This window comes from Akebia trifoliata, chromosome 15 (assembly GCF_017979445.1).
Source record: "Akebia trifoliata isolate Shusen 1 chromosome 15, ASM1797944v1, whole genome shotgun sequence".
Classification (NCBI taxonomy): Eukaryota; Viridiplantae; Streptophyta; class Magnoliopsida; order Ranunculales; family Lardizabalaceae; genus Akebia; species Akebia trifoliata.
In genome coordinates this window covers 24,785,688-24,804,399 of record NC_141389.1, presented here as the reverse complement: position 1 = coordinate 24,804,399, position 18,712 = coordinate 24,785,688, and the positions used below count along the sequence as shown (strand labels likewise).

Sequence of the window (18,712 nt, the reverse complement as noted above, 5' to 3'; positions counted from 1 at the left end):
GATAAGTTATTAGATCCATGTTCAATCTGAATTTTATAAAATCAGCTCCAAATCAACCTTGATCCAATCGAAATCCAAAAGAGTTGACATCTCTATTCCCATAATAGCAACATTTTGTTTTTCAATTTTTGTAAGATTTGGAGAAAAAATCATTGAAATAGGGTACATTGAAAAAAAAAAATCAATAATTTTTTTGAAAATTTGTCAGGGCGATTTTTTACCATCTTTTGCTTGATTCTTCTGATTACCCTTCATTTAAAATGTTCCTTTTTTTTTCTGAGAATTTTCTTAGTTTATCTGAAGTAACCAAACTAACACTTTGTCAAATAATTATTGACTTTGAAAAAAAAAGATAGTGAAACAATTATTCCTATAGACAAAACTAAGGGGGAGTTTGGTGCGAATTCTAGAATCTGATGCATCGTTTTGTTCAGAGTATCGACTTTATTTTTTCATAATCAAGAACCAAAATCATCAAGAATCGAAAATAATTCTCGGGCTATTTCTCCTGACTCTTACAAACTATCCATGTATGACGATTTTGAAATACATGTAGTAATATTGATATTATTATTATTATTATATATTAATAATATAATAGTAATATAATCAATAACAATAACAACTAATATTAAAATTAATACTAATATATAATTATAGTTAACAAAAAATAATAATAATAATAATTTTTTAAATAAAAATACAAAATCATCATAATTTTTAAGGTAATCTAAACATGCTCCTTAGCATATAATTCACTTGAAAATTAATAGAAAATGACTTAAATGTCATATTTTTCAATTATTTCAAAAAAAATCTTTGATTTTTTCTCAAAAAAATTCATTATTTTCAATCTTTGGGACATGTATTTTTACTCTCATTGTCAATCTCAAGAAGTGTAATTGAATAATTTTTTTCGCAAGATCAATTTTCACAAACAATGTTAGTCAAACGAGATTTTGAGTTTTGAAAATCAATTTCTATAATCTGATTTTAACAATCCATAACCCGAATCGTGAATTGGGTTTTACAATCTGAACCAAACGCTATGAACGTATAAACCAATGCTTCCATAGATTTCATTGTGGTTTACAGTTGTACTTTCACAACCGTTGGTTCGAGATCATCGCCCATAGAAAAAAAAAGCCAAGAGTCAAAGAAAGGGCAATAGAACTAGGTTTCTATGGACCCAAATAGCATTTTATTTTGCTTTTTTATTCCTTTTACATGGAATTTGGAGTCACTAATAAGACAATCCAATAAGGAAGATTTTTTCTTCCCACATATGTGGTGGTAGCTAGTCAAATCTTTCCATCATAAGAGGAAGGTTTGTTTCAAAATCAAAGTGATGAAACTTACCATAAAATACAAGTGGGAGTAGTAGTGGGAGGTGGGGAAGGGAGTCTTCTTCTTTGGGCAATAGCTTTCTAAAAGTACTATATTAATTCTTTGGAGATGGACCAACTATTGTCTTATTTCGTGGAAAAGGTAGTCATGTTGATTTGAACCAAATCCCATTATCAACCCAACAAACATGTCATCACTAAAATGAAAGAGTATTTTAGAAACACCTCCCTGTTCAATTGTTGACATTAGGTTTACCTCCTTGATTGTAAGTCAAGATTTGCTTTTTCATGATGATTTAATAGTGAAATTTTGAATTTTTTTTCCACATTTTAATTTAGTAATTTAAGTACTCAAAGAGCATTTTGAAAAAAAAAATCACCATTAAATCATAAAAAAAACGCAATGTTGACTTACAGTCAATGGGGGTAAATCTAATATTAACAATTTAGTAGGGAGGTATTTCTAAAATACCCTATTTCTAATCATGTTTTAATCCATTGCAATGTTGGATGGATTGTGTTTTCATACTTCATATATATTTTTTAAATTACTCTAATTGTCTCCAATCTCTCTACAAGAGTTGGCAATCTCAAAGCTTTTGAATGAGAAAAAAAGCTTTATGATAAATGTTGGAGAACTTCTATTGACACTCCAACTTTTACTTATAACACACCAACCTATAAGTAAAAAACCGTTTAAGATTGATGTATTGTAAGTACTTAGTAGGTGGGGCCAATAGAATTTCTCTAAGAATAATGATGAATGCATGCGGTCTTGGTGCGCGGTTGTTGGGTATGCAGCTAACGTGGCAAGGGCACAAAATCACACATCTTTTTTCTATGTATCTCGATGAAACCAATCTATGGTTTTGTGTCCTTGTCACGTCAACTGCGTACCAAGACTGCGTGCATTCGTCACAATTCTTTCTCTAATTATTGCCTTCACTCTTCCGTTGGGATCTTTGGAAGGAGAAAAATAAGTAAGACGGTGACACATCTTATGCTTTTTTAATTATTTTTTTACCCATTCAAATATTAACTTGGTCTTTGACATGTTATACCCTTTCATAAAGAGAGCTTCTACTGCCACACCAACTATTGCTAATGCCACTCCAGGATATGTGCTAATTCTTTGGGGATTTTTCCCAAAACGTGTGCAACTTATGTCCAAATTCTGGTTTCGATACACTGTTCATTTTTATTCTCAAAACATGTTTTTCGACTGAATTCATCACTTTTATAATCAATGAATTCGCTAGTATAGCTACAAATTAGTAGTAATTAATAGATATTAAAAGTGACGAACTCACGAGTTCATAGGTGACAAAAATAACGAATACATGTTTTGGGAATTAAAATGTATACCGAACTTGGAATTTCATCATATTCAACACACGAAATGGAGATTCACCCAATTATTTGGTGATTTACATATGAATTGGGGTGGCATTAGCAAAAGTTGGTGGTGGCAATAGAGTCTCTCTTTCATAAATTATTCTCACTTTTTTTTTTCACAGGTTTTATCAGTGCACCAACTTTTACTTATACCACACCAATCCTTCTGAAATTTAATAGTAGTTTGCATATAGATTGGTGTGTTAATTGGAGCTCTCTTTATCTTGAAGTACATAAAGAGTCAAGATATTTAAGGGAAAAAAAAATCAACAAGATGGATGGAACAAGATTCTTCATGAAGATTGAATTTTCAGGGATCCAACAATATTTTGGGGGCAAATTTTTGAAAACGATTACCCGCGAAGTATCAGAGTAACATTTGGGAATGAAAACGGCACCCCCTAGTACAAGGACTTGGTCATTAATGTCCTAATGAACGAACATTCTATGACTTTGGATGTTTTTTTTTAATGATGGGGTATCTGAACTTACGTTCGATTAGTGGGATCGGAATAGGCAGAGGCTGGGCCAAGACATGTGGGTCCCTTCCCCGGGCACGTGCAACACCCACACATCATACTCACTGGATAAGTGCGAGTGCACCCTCACGGGTGGCCCTGAGGAATTAATGCTCATACTAGGCATCGAACTCACAACCTACGAACTTTCACTACTTATCGATTCAAAATTCCCATTTGGCCAACCCCTCAAAGTTGACTTTGGATGTCTAGTCGTCGCCCATTGATGGATCTAAATTGGGGCAATACTAGTAGTTAAACTGTGTTCGACAAGATTTTATAATAAGATTAGTTTCATTAGTGAACCTTCGATGTTTTTAATGTTTATTTTTTCACAAAAGTAAACGGAGGTATAATTTAAGCAAAGAAAATATATATACATATATATACATATTTTTAATTTTTTTTTATTAAATATAAATAGATCTAAGAAAATTGCGATTTAAAATATTTTTGGGTCCAATCATTGGTTCAGTTTTTAAAAGCCCATCATGCCACCTTGGCATTTTTTTTAATAATTAAGAAATTTTAAAAATAAAATGGACTTGAAAAATAAGTCCTTCTCAGCAGTATCTCCATCCTCACACCCATAACGCATTAAATGAGCATAAATGTGGGTAAATTAGCATTTCTTGAGAGGAATTTTTTGAATTTACGACTCTGAGTAACTGTTCATTTTAATTATCAAAATGTGAACATGGAAAATCGCAGGTTTTTCAATTGATGAGATCATAGGTTTAAAGTGACAAACTCGCTAAAAGTAGCAAAACCTGTGAGATAGTCACTTTAAAAGCTATGGTATCGTTATTGTTCACTTTTTGGTAATTAAAATGAATTGTGAGCCAAAATTGTAAATTAGGCAAAAATTGATCACGTTTTCATAAATATTTCTAGAAAAATTGTCAACCACACTACCCCATTAGATAACGGGCCTTACAATTTTGGCTCAAGTGATGACCCTTAGGCTGTGTTTGGATTGGGAGAAGTGGAGAGAAGAGAAACTCATTAATAGAAGAGAAGAAAAGGGAAGAGAAGAGAAATTCAATTTCTCTCCATCATGTTTGAATTGATAGGAGAGAACTTGGGACAATTTTAAAATTTTAAAATATCTTAAAAGAGATCTAGGGGCAGAATATTATAAAATAATTTAAAAGGGTTTCTTTCTATTTCTCTTCTCTTCACTCTATTTTTGGAGAGAAATAAAACTCACATTTTTTTCTCTCATCTTCTGTCCAATTCTTTTCTCTTCTCTTCTCTTCTCACTTAACAATCCAAACAAGAGAAATGGAGAGAAACTTATTTATTTTCTTTTCTCTTCTCTCCATTTCTCTCAATCCAAACACAGTGTTAATATTATGCTTGGCCCATCCGAATTTCTACTTCAGTAACCCCAATCCATGATGTTATATTTGGAAAAATGAAAACTAGAAAAGTCCCATTTTAGGAAAAGTTGTTAAAAGGCCCTAATGTGTCACAATTGGAGGTTGGGCTTGTGCTCGGGCCAATGGAACTTGGGTTAAGTTGGTGTCAACCAAAGCCCGGTCCAGAACAACTATGCAAGGAAATAATTCTCTCACACATCAAGATTCTTTTTGAATCTAGTATGGAGCTTCTAATTTCACTCCGACGATCAAATTGATTTATAATTTGATAGAATTTAAAAATAAATTAGAGAAGATCACATACTTAATTTAATGGAAACTATCGTTTAATTAGTGAATTAAAAGAAAGTCATCGGGTTACAATTTGCTCAGCATCCACAACATTCAACTCAGATGGATGGATCGAAAGGAAAAAAACATAAGTTCCTTCTACTCGAGAATCTTTAGGAACTATCCTCTCATCTCAATCGTTAGTTTGATGAACAACCTCTAACCATCGATTGAAGTTAGAATTTTCCCACATATTGGTATAAATTTTTAGTGTCTCATCACGATTAAGAATGGAAATGAGTGGGAAAGCGATTTCCCTTGAAAAATGTGATTTTTGAGTGTTTGTTTCATTTTCTCAGGAATTCATTTTTCAATCCAAATAGAATTCATGTCTTTGTTTTTCTTAAACAATCTCCCATTAGTTTTCAACAAACTTAAACAATCAAAAGAAACAAGAAAATCATTATTAATTAGCCTTAAACTTCTGTTTTTCTCTTAAACAATTCACTCTCCATATTAAATTAAATTGTTCTTCTCTTTTATTTTTTATGTTTGTTTTTTCAAATATTAAAAAGTTAGTATTTTTCCTATATTCTTAATTTAGCGAAAAATGAATTTTGTTAAAGTGATTTTCATTGAAAAATGTGATTTTTCGTGAAATTCATTTTTTTAAACTCAAATCAAATCCATTTAGTTGATCTAGTCCTAGCTGTGTTGGCTCACAACACATCGAACTCGGACTCGTCCAAGAAGGTCAATCCACCGTTCACCGAATCCCAATAATTGATCAGTTAAGCTGACAAAGACTATCATCAGTCATCACTTTGCTGCATGCATGCCACGTGTCATAAACATATTTTATTGACCACCTGATGTCTTGAGAGTCCTTCGTCTCATACGTTTTGTTGTATTTAATGGACAGCATTTACGATATATATAAGTATATAAAAGCCGTAAACTAGACAAATGAAGAAGAATCGTTCACTTTCCTCTAGGGTTCGCGCTCCTTCACAGGTTCTCTCTGGTTTTCTTGGAAGCCTACTGGTAATCTCTCTCTCTCTTTCTCTCTAAGTTGAATTTGTAGATTTGATCTTGTGAGTTTCTTCGTTTGATGAAAACCGCGTTTTAAAGATTATATCTGTTTGTGTTTTTTGTGGTAGATGAGATTTTGATTGATTTATTTTCTTTTTGAGTAAGTTATAGATGAGATTTGAGGGTTTTTGTAAAGTAATTGTAGTTTTTTCTTAATTGATGGCCTGTTTTGTTGATTATTGATGAGTTTTAATTTCTCCATCTTATCTATGTATTAAATTTAAACTTATAATCATGGAATCGATTAGTAAGAAGTAATAGATCAACTAATTCTTTGATTCGTGTTAGTAAGATGGATCTTGAACCAGGAAATAAACCCTAATAGCTAAAAAAGGGTATCCTGAGTTATTGCAAACCCTAAGGCAGGTTTAATCTCTGAAAGTTATAACCTAGATCTGAGCTACCTGGATATACAATAGTTTGTATCAGACTCTCTTAGCATGGATTGATCGGTTATCATTCCTACAAATTCTTCTTGGATTTCTATGATCCTATTATAAATAAACTCGTGTGGTGATTTCTCTCAAATTCATAGATCAAGGGTGTATTCTCGTGGTGTTCCCAGTTTGGAAATTGGTTCTACTTACTATTTTTTTGTTTGGTTTGAATTTGGGATGGTTTTGATGGAAACTTGTGATAAGTTTTAAGGATCAAACAAGCAAATAAATGGATGAATCATCCTCAATAGGGTAGTTGTCCTTCTTAGCATGAACTTTATATAGCATGAAATTCCTTGCTCTTTCCAGAGCCAATTACTTTCTTATATAACTTCAAAGAAACAATCCTAATAGTTAATACATTCTCATCCCTCAAACAATACTTATAGGAAACAAATACTAAATAAATTGGATACATTTCCTTATTTTGTAACTATCAAAAGTCCTAACATTCACGTTGCCTATCTAAATTAAGAGAAGAGTCCTAACAACCACATCAATTGTAAAGAATCCTAATAATCATGCCACCCTTTGCAAATTGCTAGCAATTATGAAAAAGCTTGCACAAATTTTTGAAAAGTTCTTCCATGTAGTGATTGGTGGAATTAGAGAACATGGACCTCGTTTTCTAGTGTATGTTCATCGAGGCTTTACAAGTCTATTGATATTTGATTTTTGCATGAGATTTTAGATTTTCGGCTGCATTAGTCTACCCTTCTTGAAAATAGTTTCAATTCCGTGTTTTTGGAGGTTGGTTGTATTCGTTGGCTAACTTACCTTTAGGCTGTAGAAGATCTTCGATTGTTTGTGATTGATTTATGATAGGAATATAATGGATGGTATGGGATTTGTATGTGTGATGATAAATGATTTGTTGTTTGGTAGGGGGATGATTAGCAGCATGATGACTTGATCATGTGTATCATCATAGTAATGACAATGAGATTTCCATGACATCCCAAATATAGCTCCTAATGCTACTTGGATCCATTTCTTTGTGTTAATCTTAGTTGCTTCGAAACTATTGTAATTACTCAACGATTAGATATTGGAACTCATCTTGTTTCTTAGATATTACTGTGAGAGGCTCACACATCTCCTTAAATCAGGTTGGTGTATCCTTTGTATCTTTTTTTTTAAAATCTCATTCAACAAAAAAGAGTTCTTTACCTTGGTGTGGTTGTGCCATTTCTTTTTTAATAGGATTGATGCTCTGTTACCAAATTGATGGGTTCAGGAATCAAACAAGAAAATAAACGGCTTGACTTACTCAATAGAGGAATCGGCCTTTGAAAGTGCTTTATTTCGTAAACTTGCTTAGGCTTCCTATAGACAATGACATCCTATGTAATCTCAAAGAAACAGTCCTAATGGAAAACAATTCCCTCAAACAATTCAAATAGGAAGCAATTCTAAATGATTGGAATAAAAATTGGATACATATTCTTGTCTTATTAACTATCCATCTAAATTAAGATAATGGTACCCCAATCAGAACCACCTAGTACTATCGACTTACGATCTAAGACGGGAGCAATATTCTCTAGGACTTCATACGACCAAGTCTGAAGCCAAAGACAGAGTTCACCTAACAATCACATCAATTATGAAGAATCCTGGCATTTTGTTTAAATTTTAGTTTTCTTTATTTGTTAGAAGAAAACAATTTCTCTTGATCAGATTTTAACTTTGTGCTGGTAGAGATTTCAAGTGTTTTTGGGTCCGGGTCTTGATCGCCCTATTTCAATCATGAACAGCATAAACTGCTTATGCTACTAGAGAAACTACTATATGCTCTATTGTAACTCACTTGAAAATTTGCAATTGGATTGACTTGGCTGATGAATCAACCTCACCAACTGCATAACATCTGGATCATAAACGTCAATAACAGTGAAACTCACTGTTGATTGTTGAACCAACTCCATAATCCACTGAATCAGCAGAATGAACTAGAAGGTGTGCTGCTAGGCATTGATCTGCTTCTACCCCTACTTGTGTATGGGTATGGTTCTGCTAGTGTAGACTATGACTCTGACCTACTGGAGTACCCCGCCTCTGCTTCTCTTTTTTTTTTTTTTTTTGCTGTTGTGTGTGTAGTTGGAAACTGTTACAGTGTGGGTACTTTTGTTATTGATGAGTCTTTGTTTGGGAATTTATTCTTAGTAGTATCTAAAATGTGATTTCTGCTTCATTGGTTTTATGTTTCAATTTTAGACATTGATTACCATCCAGCATTTATAATCTGTAATATATGAAGTTTTTTTTTTGAAACGTGGTTTACTTCGTTATTTTCTTTAATCTGAAATACTTTAAGGTCATTTTAGTTCAGTTATAACTGACACTAAGTGGCATCTTACTCTTTATATAGGGATTTTCTGATTTTTTTAAAATGTTTTATTGTATCCGAATGATAAAATTTGTGATGTATTTTTCTTTTCTTGCATCTTAATCTAAAATGTTTAAAGGTCGATTTCTTACTGGGAGATAGATATATATTTCTCTTCTTTATGTTGGGGTTGGTTTTTCTGGACAAGATTATTAGTGTGTTAGGATGATTCTGAGATGACTGATTCATTTGCAAGGGTTCTGGAATGAGTGGTTAACTCCTCCCTTCGGGCCTCTACAATTATTTTATAGGTTCTTCCTTTTTTATTTCTTTCTGTTTTATTCCTTAAGTGGAAATATTTTGAGGTGGGTTGTGTTCTAATATAATGGTTAACGTGGATTTTCTATATTTCTCTGCAATCTGTTTGTTCTTTTGTTTCTGTTTTTTTTTTTTTTTTCTTTCTTTCTAAATGCATTGGGATGCTCTTCAAGTATTGGTAAAATGAGTGATTTTCAAATTTCAATCATGTACCCTTTAATTTAAAGCATGGAAGGATTTGTTCAACTTGGGTTATCTGTTTCCATGTTTTTTTTTTCTTGTTTTGGAGGACCAAATTGGTTCTATTTCTTTTGTAGTATTTATAGACTTAGCAGTCCTTAATCTTGGAATGTTAAAAATGTATGTTGGATAGAATAGGAAGAATAAATGCTAAATGATATTAAAGGGTAAAGATAAACTATGTGTTGACATTGAGATTTCCAACAGTTGGTGTCAAAATTGCTCAATCCAGTACTATTAAATGAAAACATTTATTCAAAAAGTTATAGAAGCTCGGTATGTTGCACCAAATGGTGGTTCCAAAGGGTCTTTGCTGTCTATTAATGTGATTCTGTGGATCTCTGATATGTTTATATTTTGGAATATAAACTTATTTTCATTCCAACTTTGGCTTTTATAAGATGCCTATTGTGTATTAATGTTTGTAGGTTGGTGGACTACTGTTCTTGCTCTTACTTTCATTTCTCTTCCAAATGGCTGACGGACAAGAAACCGATAAGAACATTGAGATATGGAAGATCAAGAAATTGATCAAAGCACTTGAAGCAGCCAGAGGTAATGGCACGAGCATGATTTCTCTTATCATGCCTCCACGTGATCAGGTAGCTCGGGTCACTAAGATGTTGGGTGATGAATTCGGTACGGCCTCAAACATCAAAAGTAGGGTTAACCGTCAGTCGGTGTTGGGTGCCATCACATCTGCTCAGCAAAGGTTGAAGCTTTACAATAAGGTTCCTCCCAATGGATTAGTGCTGTACACCGGAACCATTGTGACTGACGACGGGAAGGAAAAGAAGGTTACGATTGACTTTGAGCCTTTCAAGCCTATCAATGCATCACTATACCTATGTGATAATAAGTTCCATACAGAAGCTTTGAATGAACTTTTGGAATCTGATGATAAGTTTGGTTTTATAGTCATGGATGGGAACGGAACTCTTTTTGGGACATTAAGTGGGAACACACGTGAAGTCCTCCATAAGTTCAGTGTGGATCTTCCGAAGAAACATGGAAGAGGAGGACAGTCGGCTCTGCGATTTGCTCGTCTTCGGATGGAGAAACGACACAATTATGTGAGGAAGACGGCCGAGCTCGCTACTCAATTCTACATCAATCCTGCCACCAGTCAACCCAATGTTGCAGGATTAATCCTTGCAGGATCTGCTGATTTTAAGACAGAGCTGAGTCAGTCTGATATGTTTGATCCCCGTCTCCAAGCCAAAATACTAAATGTGGTAGATGTTTCTTATGGAGGTGAGAATGGTTTCAATCAGGCTATCGAGCTGTCCTCGGAGATTCTATCGAATGTAAAGTTCGTCCAGGAGAAGCGTTTGATTGGGAAGTATTTTGAGGAAATCAGTCAAGATACCGGGAAGTATGTCTTTGGAGTGGATGACACGCTGAAGGCGCTAGAAATGGGTGCCGTGGAGACACTTATTGTGTGGGAAAATTTGGATATTAATAGGTATGTCTTGAAGAACAGTGTTAATGGTGAGACTGTTATAAAGCACTTGAACAAAGATCAGGAGGCCGACCTAAACAGTTTTCGGGATCTTCCCACTTCAGCAGATTTGGAGGTTCAGGAGAAGACATCACTGCTGGAGTGGTTTGCTAATGAGTACAAGAAATTTGGTTGCAGTCTTGAGTTTGTCACCAATAAATCCCAGGAGGGTTCCCAGTTCTGCAGAGGGTTTGGTGGCATTGGGGGTATCCTTCGTTACCAGCTTGACATAAGGTCGTTTGATGAGCTTTCTGATGATGAAGTTTATGGAGATTCTGAATAGCAATCAATGAAAAGTTCTGAGCTGGTGCAGGAGAGGGTTGGAGCCTGCACCAGCAACGCACGGGGCTGCGCTCGCTGCTGCTCCGGAATTGCTGCATGAGCTATTTCTCAAAGATCTATATAGGTTAGCTGATTCTCATCCCTTTTCCATTGTATTTCATGATATTTTGAGCAATGTTTTAAAAACCGGACCGATAATTGAACCAAAATTTTGCTTCACTGGTTGAATCCTAGTCTGACCGGGTTCAATTCAGTGGAACTGATTCCTATTTACTATATATAGGGTCGGGTTCCGTAGACACATATTGCGACTCACATTGCGACACACCGTTTTGTCTTATATGGGCAAAAATGTTTGGAATGGGATGATTTTTTGTCAGGATGATCCCCTCATCACAGAGATCATCCTCACAAAAAATCAGCCCATTCCTAACATTTTTGCCCATATAAGACAAACGGTGTGTTGCAATGTGAGTCGTAATAACGCCATCCATATATATATATATATATATGGGACATGTTCAGCAGCCCACATTAGGGAGACCACGTTGGAAGCCGAAACTTTTAACCCATATACGACAAATTTTGGCTCCCAATGTGGTCTCCCTAATGTGGGCTGCCTAACAGGACCCTATATATATTCAATTTTTTTTACAGTCAATGAGAAATAATAAATGATACATAAATATAATTAAGATTTAAGAAATTAATTTTTTTAAGTAATAGAAATTTTTTAATTTTCATTAACATGAAATAAAGGACTACTAGATTAAAAAAATATATGAAAGATTGATGGATAAAGAAAATATTTAATGATTTCATTGTAAGTTTTGGTAACTCACTCTTTAATGTATGAAGGTTTCTGTAAAAAGCCCTGGCATGTTTGATGTTTTGTAAACACCCATAAAAATAAGCAACCTTCCAGACTTTTCCATTGTATGTCTAATACTTTAGTTTAAGAAGGTTTCTGCAGAAATCTGTCTAATAATATCAAGGATGACGTATTTGCACATTATTCAAGTCGAAAAGCTGTGTTTTACTTCTTGTTCATCGGTTCATAAAATCGGTTGCATTTGATGGTTGGACCATTAATTCATATAAACCGGGTGGTTCTTAATGAAGTTTGGGTTTGCAATGAAATGGACTAAAATGTATAGTAATTCCGGTCGAACAGTTGGTTAGGTCCGGTTTTTTAAAACATTGGTTTCGAGTATTTTTACCGGACTTTTTCACTTTGTTTCTAACAGACAAATTGTCTTTCTATTTTCCTTCCTTGTGAACTAGAGGGGGGCATAATACAATCATTCCATGGGGGATTTGTTTGTGGATAGTTTACTGGAAGAACAACGTAGCTTTCTTCATTGGCTGGATGAGAGGATATCAGAAAGCTTTTTCTTTGGGAGGCATGGCTGTTGATGAGATCCAACAGGGGTACGTGAATCGATATCACCAGTCGTTATTATTGTATTTCTACTCGTATTGTTACTATAATAGTATCACTGCAGGAGTCTTTGGCTCTTTATTATGCTTGTCTTGTGTTTCATTTCAAGATTGTTTATATTAGTGTTTGTTTGTGGGTCTAATCCCAACTTCTGTTGCATTTTATGTTTGGTGTGTGATTCGGGTATTAGCCTTTTGAACTAGAACACATGCATATTTAAATGCTGAAGACGATTAAATTGGGGACTGTATCACAATATCACTTGATTTTAAATATTTGATGGAAGTATTTTATTTTGTGGGTCATTTGCTCATCTCTAGCAAACTACCTGTTTAGTTGATTTCTGCAAAGCTAATTTATTTTCTATTCGATTTTCTGACTCAAACATAATTACTCGGTTGGTACTTGGCTGATGTGGCAATGGGCACAGAACCGTTGATCATTTTCCTTGTGCATCCCGAAGAAAAATATATATGGTTCTGAGCCCTTGCCATGTCAGCTGCGTATAGACCAAGTGAAAATTAACGAGTCAGAAAATCAGACTCTTAGTTTAATGCTTGATATACCTCTCTGCAGAAGCTTCTTCATCTATTGGATTGTGATTTGTAAGCAGGTGGATGGGCATAACATCCCAATATCACCAATTGAGTTTTTGGATTCTAAGTGTGATTTCGATTGTTAGTTGTTTTAGCTTCAAATTGGGCCAGATAGGAAAGTGGTCTAAACCTATATTTCCTGGTAGGTAGAGATAAGTCGTTTCTTGGTTCGCTTTGGTTTCCTGGATTGGTCCGTGTATATATATATAGGGTCAGGTTCAGAGGACAACCATTTCTACACACATATAGACAACGTGTTTTGTCTTATATGGGCAAAAATGTTTGGAATGGACTGATTTTTTGTGATGAGGAGATCATCCTTGCCAAAAATCAGCTCATTATGAAACTTCTAGACCGTCCAATTTTTGTTGAAAAATTATAGACCGTCCAATTTTTGTAAATCAATTTTGATGGGGTTACAAGTTTTGGAATGGGATGATTTTTTGCCAGGATGATCCCCTCATCACAGAGATCATCCTCACAAAAAATCAGTCAATTCCAAACATTTTTACCCATATAAGACAAAACACGTTGTCTATATGTGTGTAGAAATGGTTGTCCTTTGAACCTGACCCATATATATATATATATATATATATATATATATATATATGATTTTAAAAAATGGTTGCATTATGATTTGGACATACAACTCCACGTTTTACAAAATATTAGAGATACCCTGCTATGTTTTGAAACTGATGACATATCTCCCTTGACCTGAGTCTTCTAAGTAGAATGACATATTTTTTCTCTTCACAAAATCAGTTATTTTTAAAAAAAGAGCTGCTAACGCCACCCCAACTTTGTGCAATCCTTTGGTGATTTTACATAGGAATTGGTATGGCATTAGCAAAAGTTGGTGTGCAAGCTGCTCTCTTTTTAATTGTCTAACGTCATAGTATATCTACTCAGAACTTTATTTTCAATTCTATCATTCATTGTTAACCTATATCTAATCCTTCACATAAAAACCTAAAATTTTCCCATCGTTTTTAAGTTCCCAAAACCTTTAATATAGCATCTCAAAAACAGACAAACTGAGCCACATATCCAAAAGATTATTATTATTAACATCTTCAGATATCAAAGAAAATTCATCACAATGCAACTAAGCATTAACTGGAAAGAGAAGGGAAAAAAGCAATTAAAATGAGATCCAATAAAGACTTCTCTGTTCATTTTAACGTCATAACTAATTGTTAACTTCTCTCTCTTAGGTTAACCATCGTCCTTGAAGTCGCCTTCCAGTGGATCAAGTTGGGCAAAACCCCCTCCACCACTACCATAATAACCCTCCACTACTTATTCGATCAGCTTAACCCTTCTTCCACCACAACTTCCATCACCATGGTCGCCACCACCATAACCAGTACCTTTGTCAAAAACCCTATAATCGTCTTGAGATTTGGTGGTTGAAAGCTTTGAAGTAGACAAGAACTTAGAAATAGGTGATGAGGGTTAAGAAACTTGTCCAAAAAGATGTTGAAGACGACTGTTTTTGAGAAGAAAAGTTTGGATTTTTATTTATTTATTTATTAGAGGATTAGATGAGGGCATTTAAGTCTTTTCCCTTTAGTCTATTTCGAAGACTGAAGTCAAGGGATGCATGTCATCAGTTTCACCAACATTTAGCATAATATAAGGGTGAGTTGAATAAAATTAAATTATTCAAATTTTAAATCTGAACAATAAAAAATATAATAAATTAGCTTGGTTCACTGTACAATTAAAAAAATGGTTCGCCAAAACACATTGTTGAGTTCATCAAACTTGATGTTTTGGTTTGTGGAACCCAACCACAATTCGGTTAGTTCGTGGTTCGCTTGACTTTACAAATCCAATACAATGAACTGGTTCGCTTCGTATTGATTCGTGATTCGGACGTGGTTTGTTTAACTTTACGAATCCAATACAAATCATACCGTGAACTGGTCGTTCGCTTTGTATTGATTCGCGATTCGGACTAGTAGCAACGAATTGGGTAACATAGGTGTAAATAAAATATGTAGTCCTGCTTCAGTTGGGATTGTCCTACATCCTCATGAGAGAATTATGCATTTTCAAGAAGTTTCTCTCTTTGAAAGGCACTCTCTTATTCTCAAACTGATGGATGATATGCTCCTCTTGACCTAGGTCATCTCTACGAGACTAATGTAAATGACCTGAATGCTCTCATCTTCAACTTTTAACCTAAAACATTTTGATTTTCTCCCATAAAATCTGTCATTTTAAAGCTCAACATCTAAAGTAAACTATGTTTACCTATTTAACTTTGTCTTCAATGTCTTGTAGAAAATCCTTGATTTAAAATAAAAAAGAAATTCACAAACCCTTTCTTGTTCTTGAGGTTTGAAGGATACACAATCCTATGGTTGGAGGCTTTCCCTAAAACTCTATCATCTTCAAGTTGGTAACAGTAAATTATTTTTAACGTATTCCACCATAGTCTTCAATATCTTATCGAAACTGATTTTTTTAACTAAAAAATTATCTTTTTACTTCTCCAAGAGTCAATCTTCTTCTTCTTGAGTTTTGAAGGAGAGCGAATCTTAAGGTTGTATTATGGTAAAATTTTAATCCCAAAGCACTTTGTTTGGATTGAGAGAAATGGAGAGAAGAGAAACAAATTGGTTCTCTCCATTTCTCTTGTTTGTGAAGTTAAGTGAGGAGAGAAGAGAAAGTAGGAGAGAAAATTGTTCAATTTTTTCTCCTTCCCATCCGAGAGATTTGGAGAGAGTGAGAAAATGTAACACATTGCTTTCTTTTCTATTATTTTTTCTTCTTTTCTCTCCTATCTATCCCAACCGGATGGAAAGAAAGTTGCTTTCTCTTCTCTTCTCTTTATTTCTCTCAATCCAAACAGACTGTAAAAGATTTTCAGTTTAAGGTTGAAGATTATGGCATTTAAGTCATTTATGTTAATTGAAACACCGAGTTCAAAGGTGGCATGCCATTATTTTCTCCTATCTATCGAAAGTGAGAAAATAGAGCAAATTACTTTCTTTTCTATTATTTTCTCCTTTTCTCTCTCCTATCTATCCAAATCGGGTGGAGAGAAAGTTACTTTCTCTTCTCTTCGTTTCTCTCAATCCAAACAGACCTTAAGAGGTTTTCAACTTAAGGTTGAACGTTGTGGCATGTAAGTCATATATGTTAATTGAAACACTGAGGTCGGGGGTGGTATGCCACTAGTTTAAAATCATGGGGGCATAAAAAAAATTAAATACAAAATATGTCTATCTCTTAATCTTCCTTGCCTTTTTTATTTTATTTTAAAAACAACCTTGGAAGATCAACAACAACAAAATTAACCTTAACCCCCAAAGATTCCACATTCATTGGGTCTTTCTCTCACGAGATGTTCCTCACATTTTCAAGATGACTAGGTCGAGTTGACTTGATGATTCTTCCTTTAAAGATGACTTGGCCAAGTTGACTTGATCATTTACTACGTTGACTCGTCAAGGTGATTCCATTTCGGGGCTGAGTCACCTCCAAATCCAAATTGGCCAAGTTTTGAGTCACTCAGACGAGTTTCAAAATGTATCCCTACTCATCCCTAGACAACGAGTACTGATCTCAATCTCAAATGACCTTGACCTTTTGTAATTAACCCACACGTGTGTGTGTGTGTGAGAGAGAGAGAGAGAGATCAATGGACCTTCTCTTGCACAACAGATGATTAAAAAATGGAATGTTAGAAATAGGATCCATTTAATTATGGTGTACCTTAATGCACCATATCAAACTCACATAAAGAACATCTATCTCTAATACTTTTCTATTAGATCCTAACCATCAGATCAATTGACTTTTTCTATAGACTAGGTCAAATCTAAAGACTAGGTCAAATCTAAAAATAGGAAAATTATGGGATGGTCTGAAAAATGTGGTAGAAGAAGCTCTTCTCTTATGGCCAATTTAATCTTTAATTATTATTAGAAGGCCCAGAATCAAAATGTGTATAATCAAATATAAACATCAAAATAAAATCATAGTTTGATACACTTGTTAACATCTCTCCTTAAAAAAAAAATCTTTAAAATTTTAAAACAAACTCAATATTACTTCTCTAAATGGCAAATAAATAAATATATAAATAAACCTGCTTGGCTGCTTTGGACATGAAGGGTACCTGTAAATTTTTGTTACAATGGTGCCCTTTCTCTTCAATATGTGTGTGTGTGTGAGAGAGAGAGAGAGAGAGAGAGAGAGAGAGAGAGAGAGAGAGAGAGAGAGAGAGAGAGAGAGAGATGATGGTGATGATGATGATGTAGCACATAGCATATATACCACATGCAATATGCATGGCTCCTCGTACGCCATCTATGAAGACCATCAAATCTTGATGGACTCTACAAATGGCATACAGGGAGCCAGGCATGTATGCATACATGCATTGCATGCAAATACTCCTTCTATGTATAAACATCATCATCATTATAAGAAGAATATGGCCATGATCATGATGCAACCATAGAAAAACCATAGCCCCCCACCAATAGTACCTGAAACAAACTCCATTAACTAAGCTTAAAAAAGGGTAGAGATATTGAAGAAGAAGAAGAGGAAGAAACAAGTATTTATGAAACACAAAGGGGGTCTATGCTCCACACTCATTTGCTTTCAAATAACCCAACCAACAAACCACCTTTTGCGTTGGCACAAAACAATCATAGCTACTCTTTTTTCCTACTTTTGATGGGGAAACCTCCTCTAAACTTAGCAAAGCTCTGCTAAATTTAGTGGGGTTTGGCTTGGGCAACTTATTTGTGTGAGAGAGAAAAAAAAAGATGAAGCTGTGCGGTTGGAATTGCACCCCAGCTACCACTAAATATAGAGGGTTAAAGAAAGAGAGACCATGGTTTTAAACTCGTTGAGTCAACTCTATTGGACTGCAATACTTTCTTGAACTAACTCATCAAGCCAATGCGAAAACGTATCGAGTCAGATCAAAAACTCAACTAAGTTATAACACTTGTATTAAATTCTTTTGGAAAAATTAAGTACTTATATTATTTTAAAGAGTCGTGGTAATTTGGTTACCCCATGTGGCAAACTCAATCGACTACCTGATGTGACAAGCTTGAAAACCGTTGATCTATGCTCCTTGGTATACACGGTTCCCCTCGAGATACATTTTTTAATGGTGAAATGCAATTGTGTATACTGAGGAGCACAGATCAACGGTTTCTAAGCTTGTCACATTAGGGTAGTTGATTGAGTTTAAAATATATTAAAATTTTATATTTTTATTCATTTATTTATAGTCAGATATGATGCTCTAAGAAGTCAGTTGCCTCACTCTGCCAGTCGGGCCTATGGTCTGGACGACCAATCATTAAAAGAAAAGAAAAAAATAATTCTAAGCTAGACAAGAAATTTATTAATAATGATAATATATTAATTATTTTATGAGTCATGCTCCACTGACTTCATTCGACATTACATTAACATTGTGCTGATGTGGTAATGCACAAAGAATCATAGATTTCTTTCTTGGGATACAAGGAAAGAAATCTATGGTTCTTTGCACACTACAATGTCAGTGTAGTGTTGAAC

General features: G+C 34.4%; 1 protein-coding gene across 1 annotated transcript; it reads left to right on the top strand.

Annotated features, from left to right (window-relative positions):
* The first annotated feature begins 5,827 nt into the window (after positions 1-5,827).
* Positions 5,828-12,856, top strand: LOC147384743 (eukaryotic peptide chain release factor subunit 1-3-like). The gene is made up of 3 exons (XM_086425301.1): positions 5,828-5,955; positions 9,756-11,234; positions 12,395-12,856. Exons 1-2 carry the CDS (start codon positions 5,878-5,880, stop codon positions 11,109-11,111), a joined length of 1,434 nt encoding a protein of 477 aa, XP_086281427.1. The 5' UTR covers positions 5,828-5,877; the 3' UTR covers positions 11,112-11,234; positions 12,395-12,856.
* Positions 12,857-18,712: the final 5,856 nt, after the last annotated feature.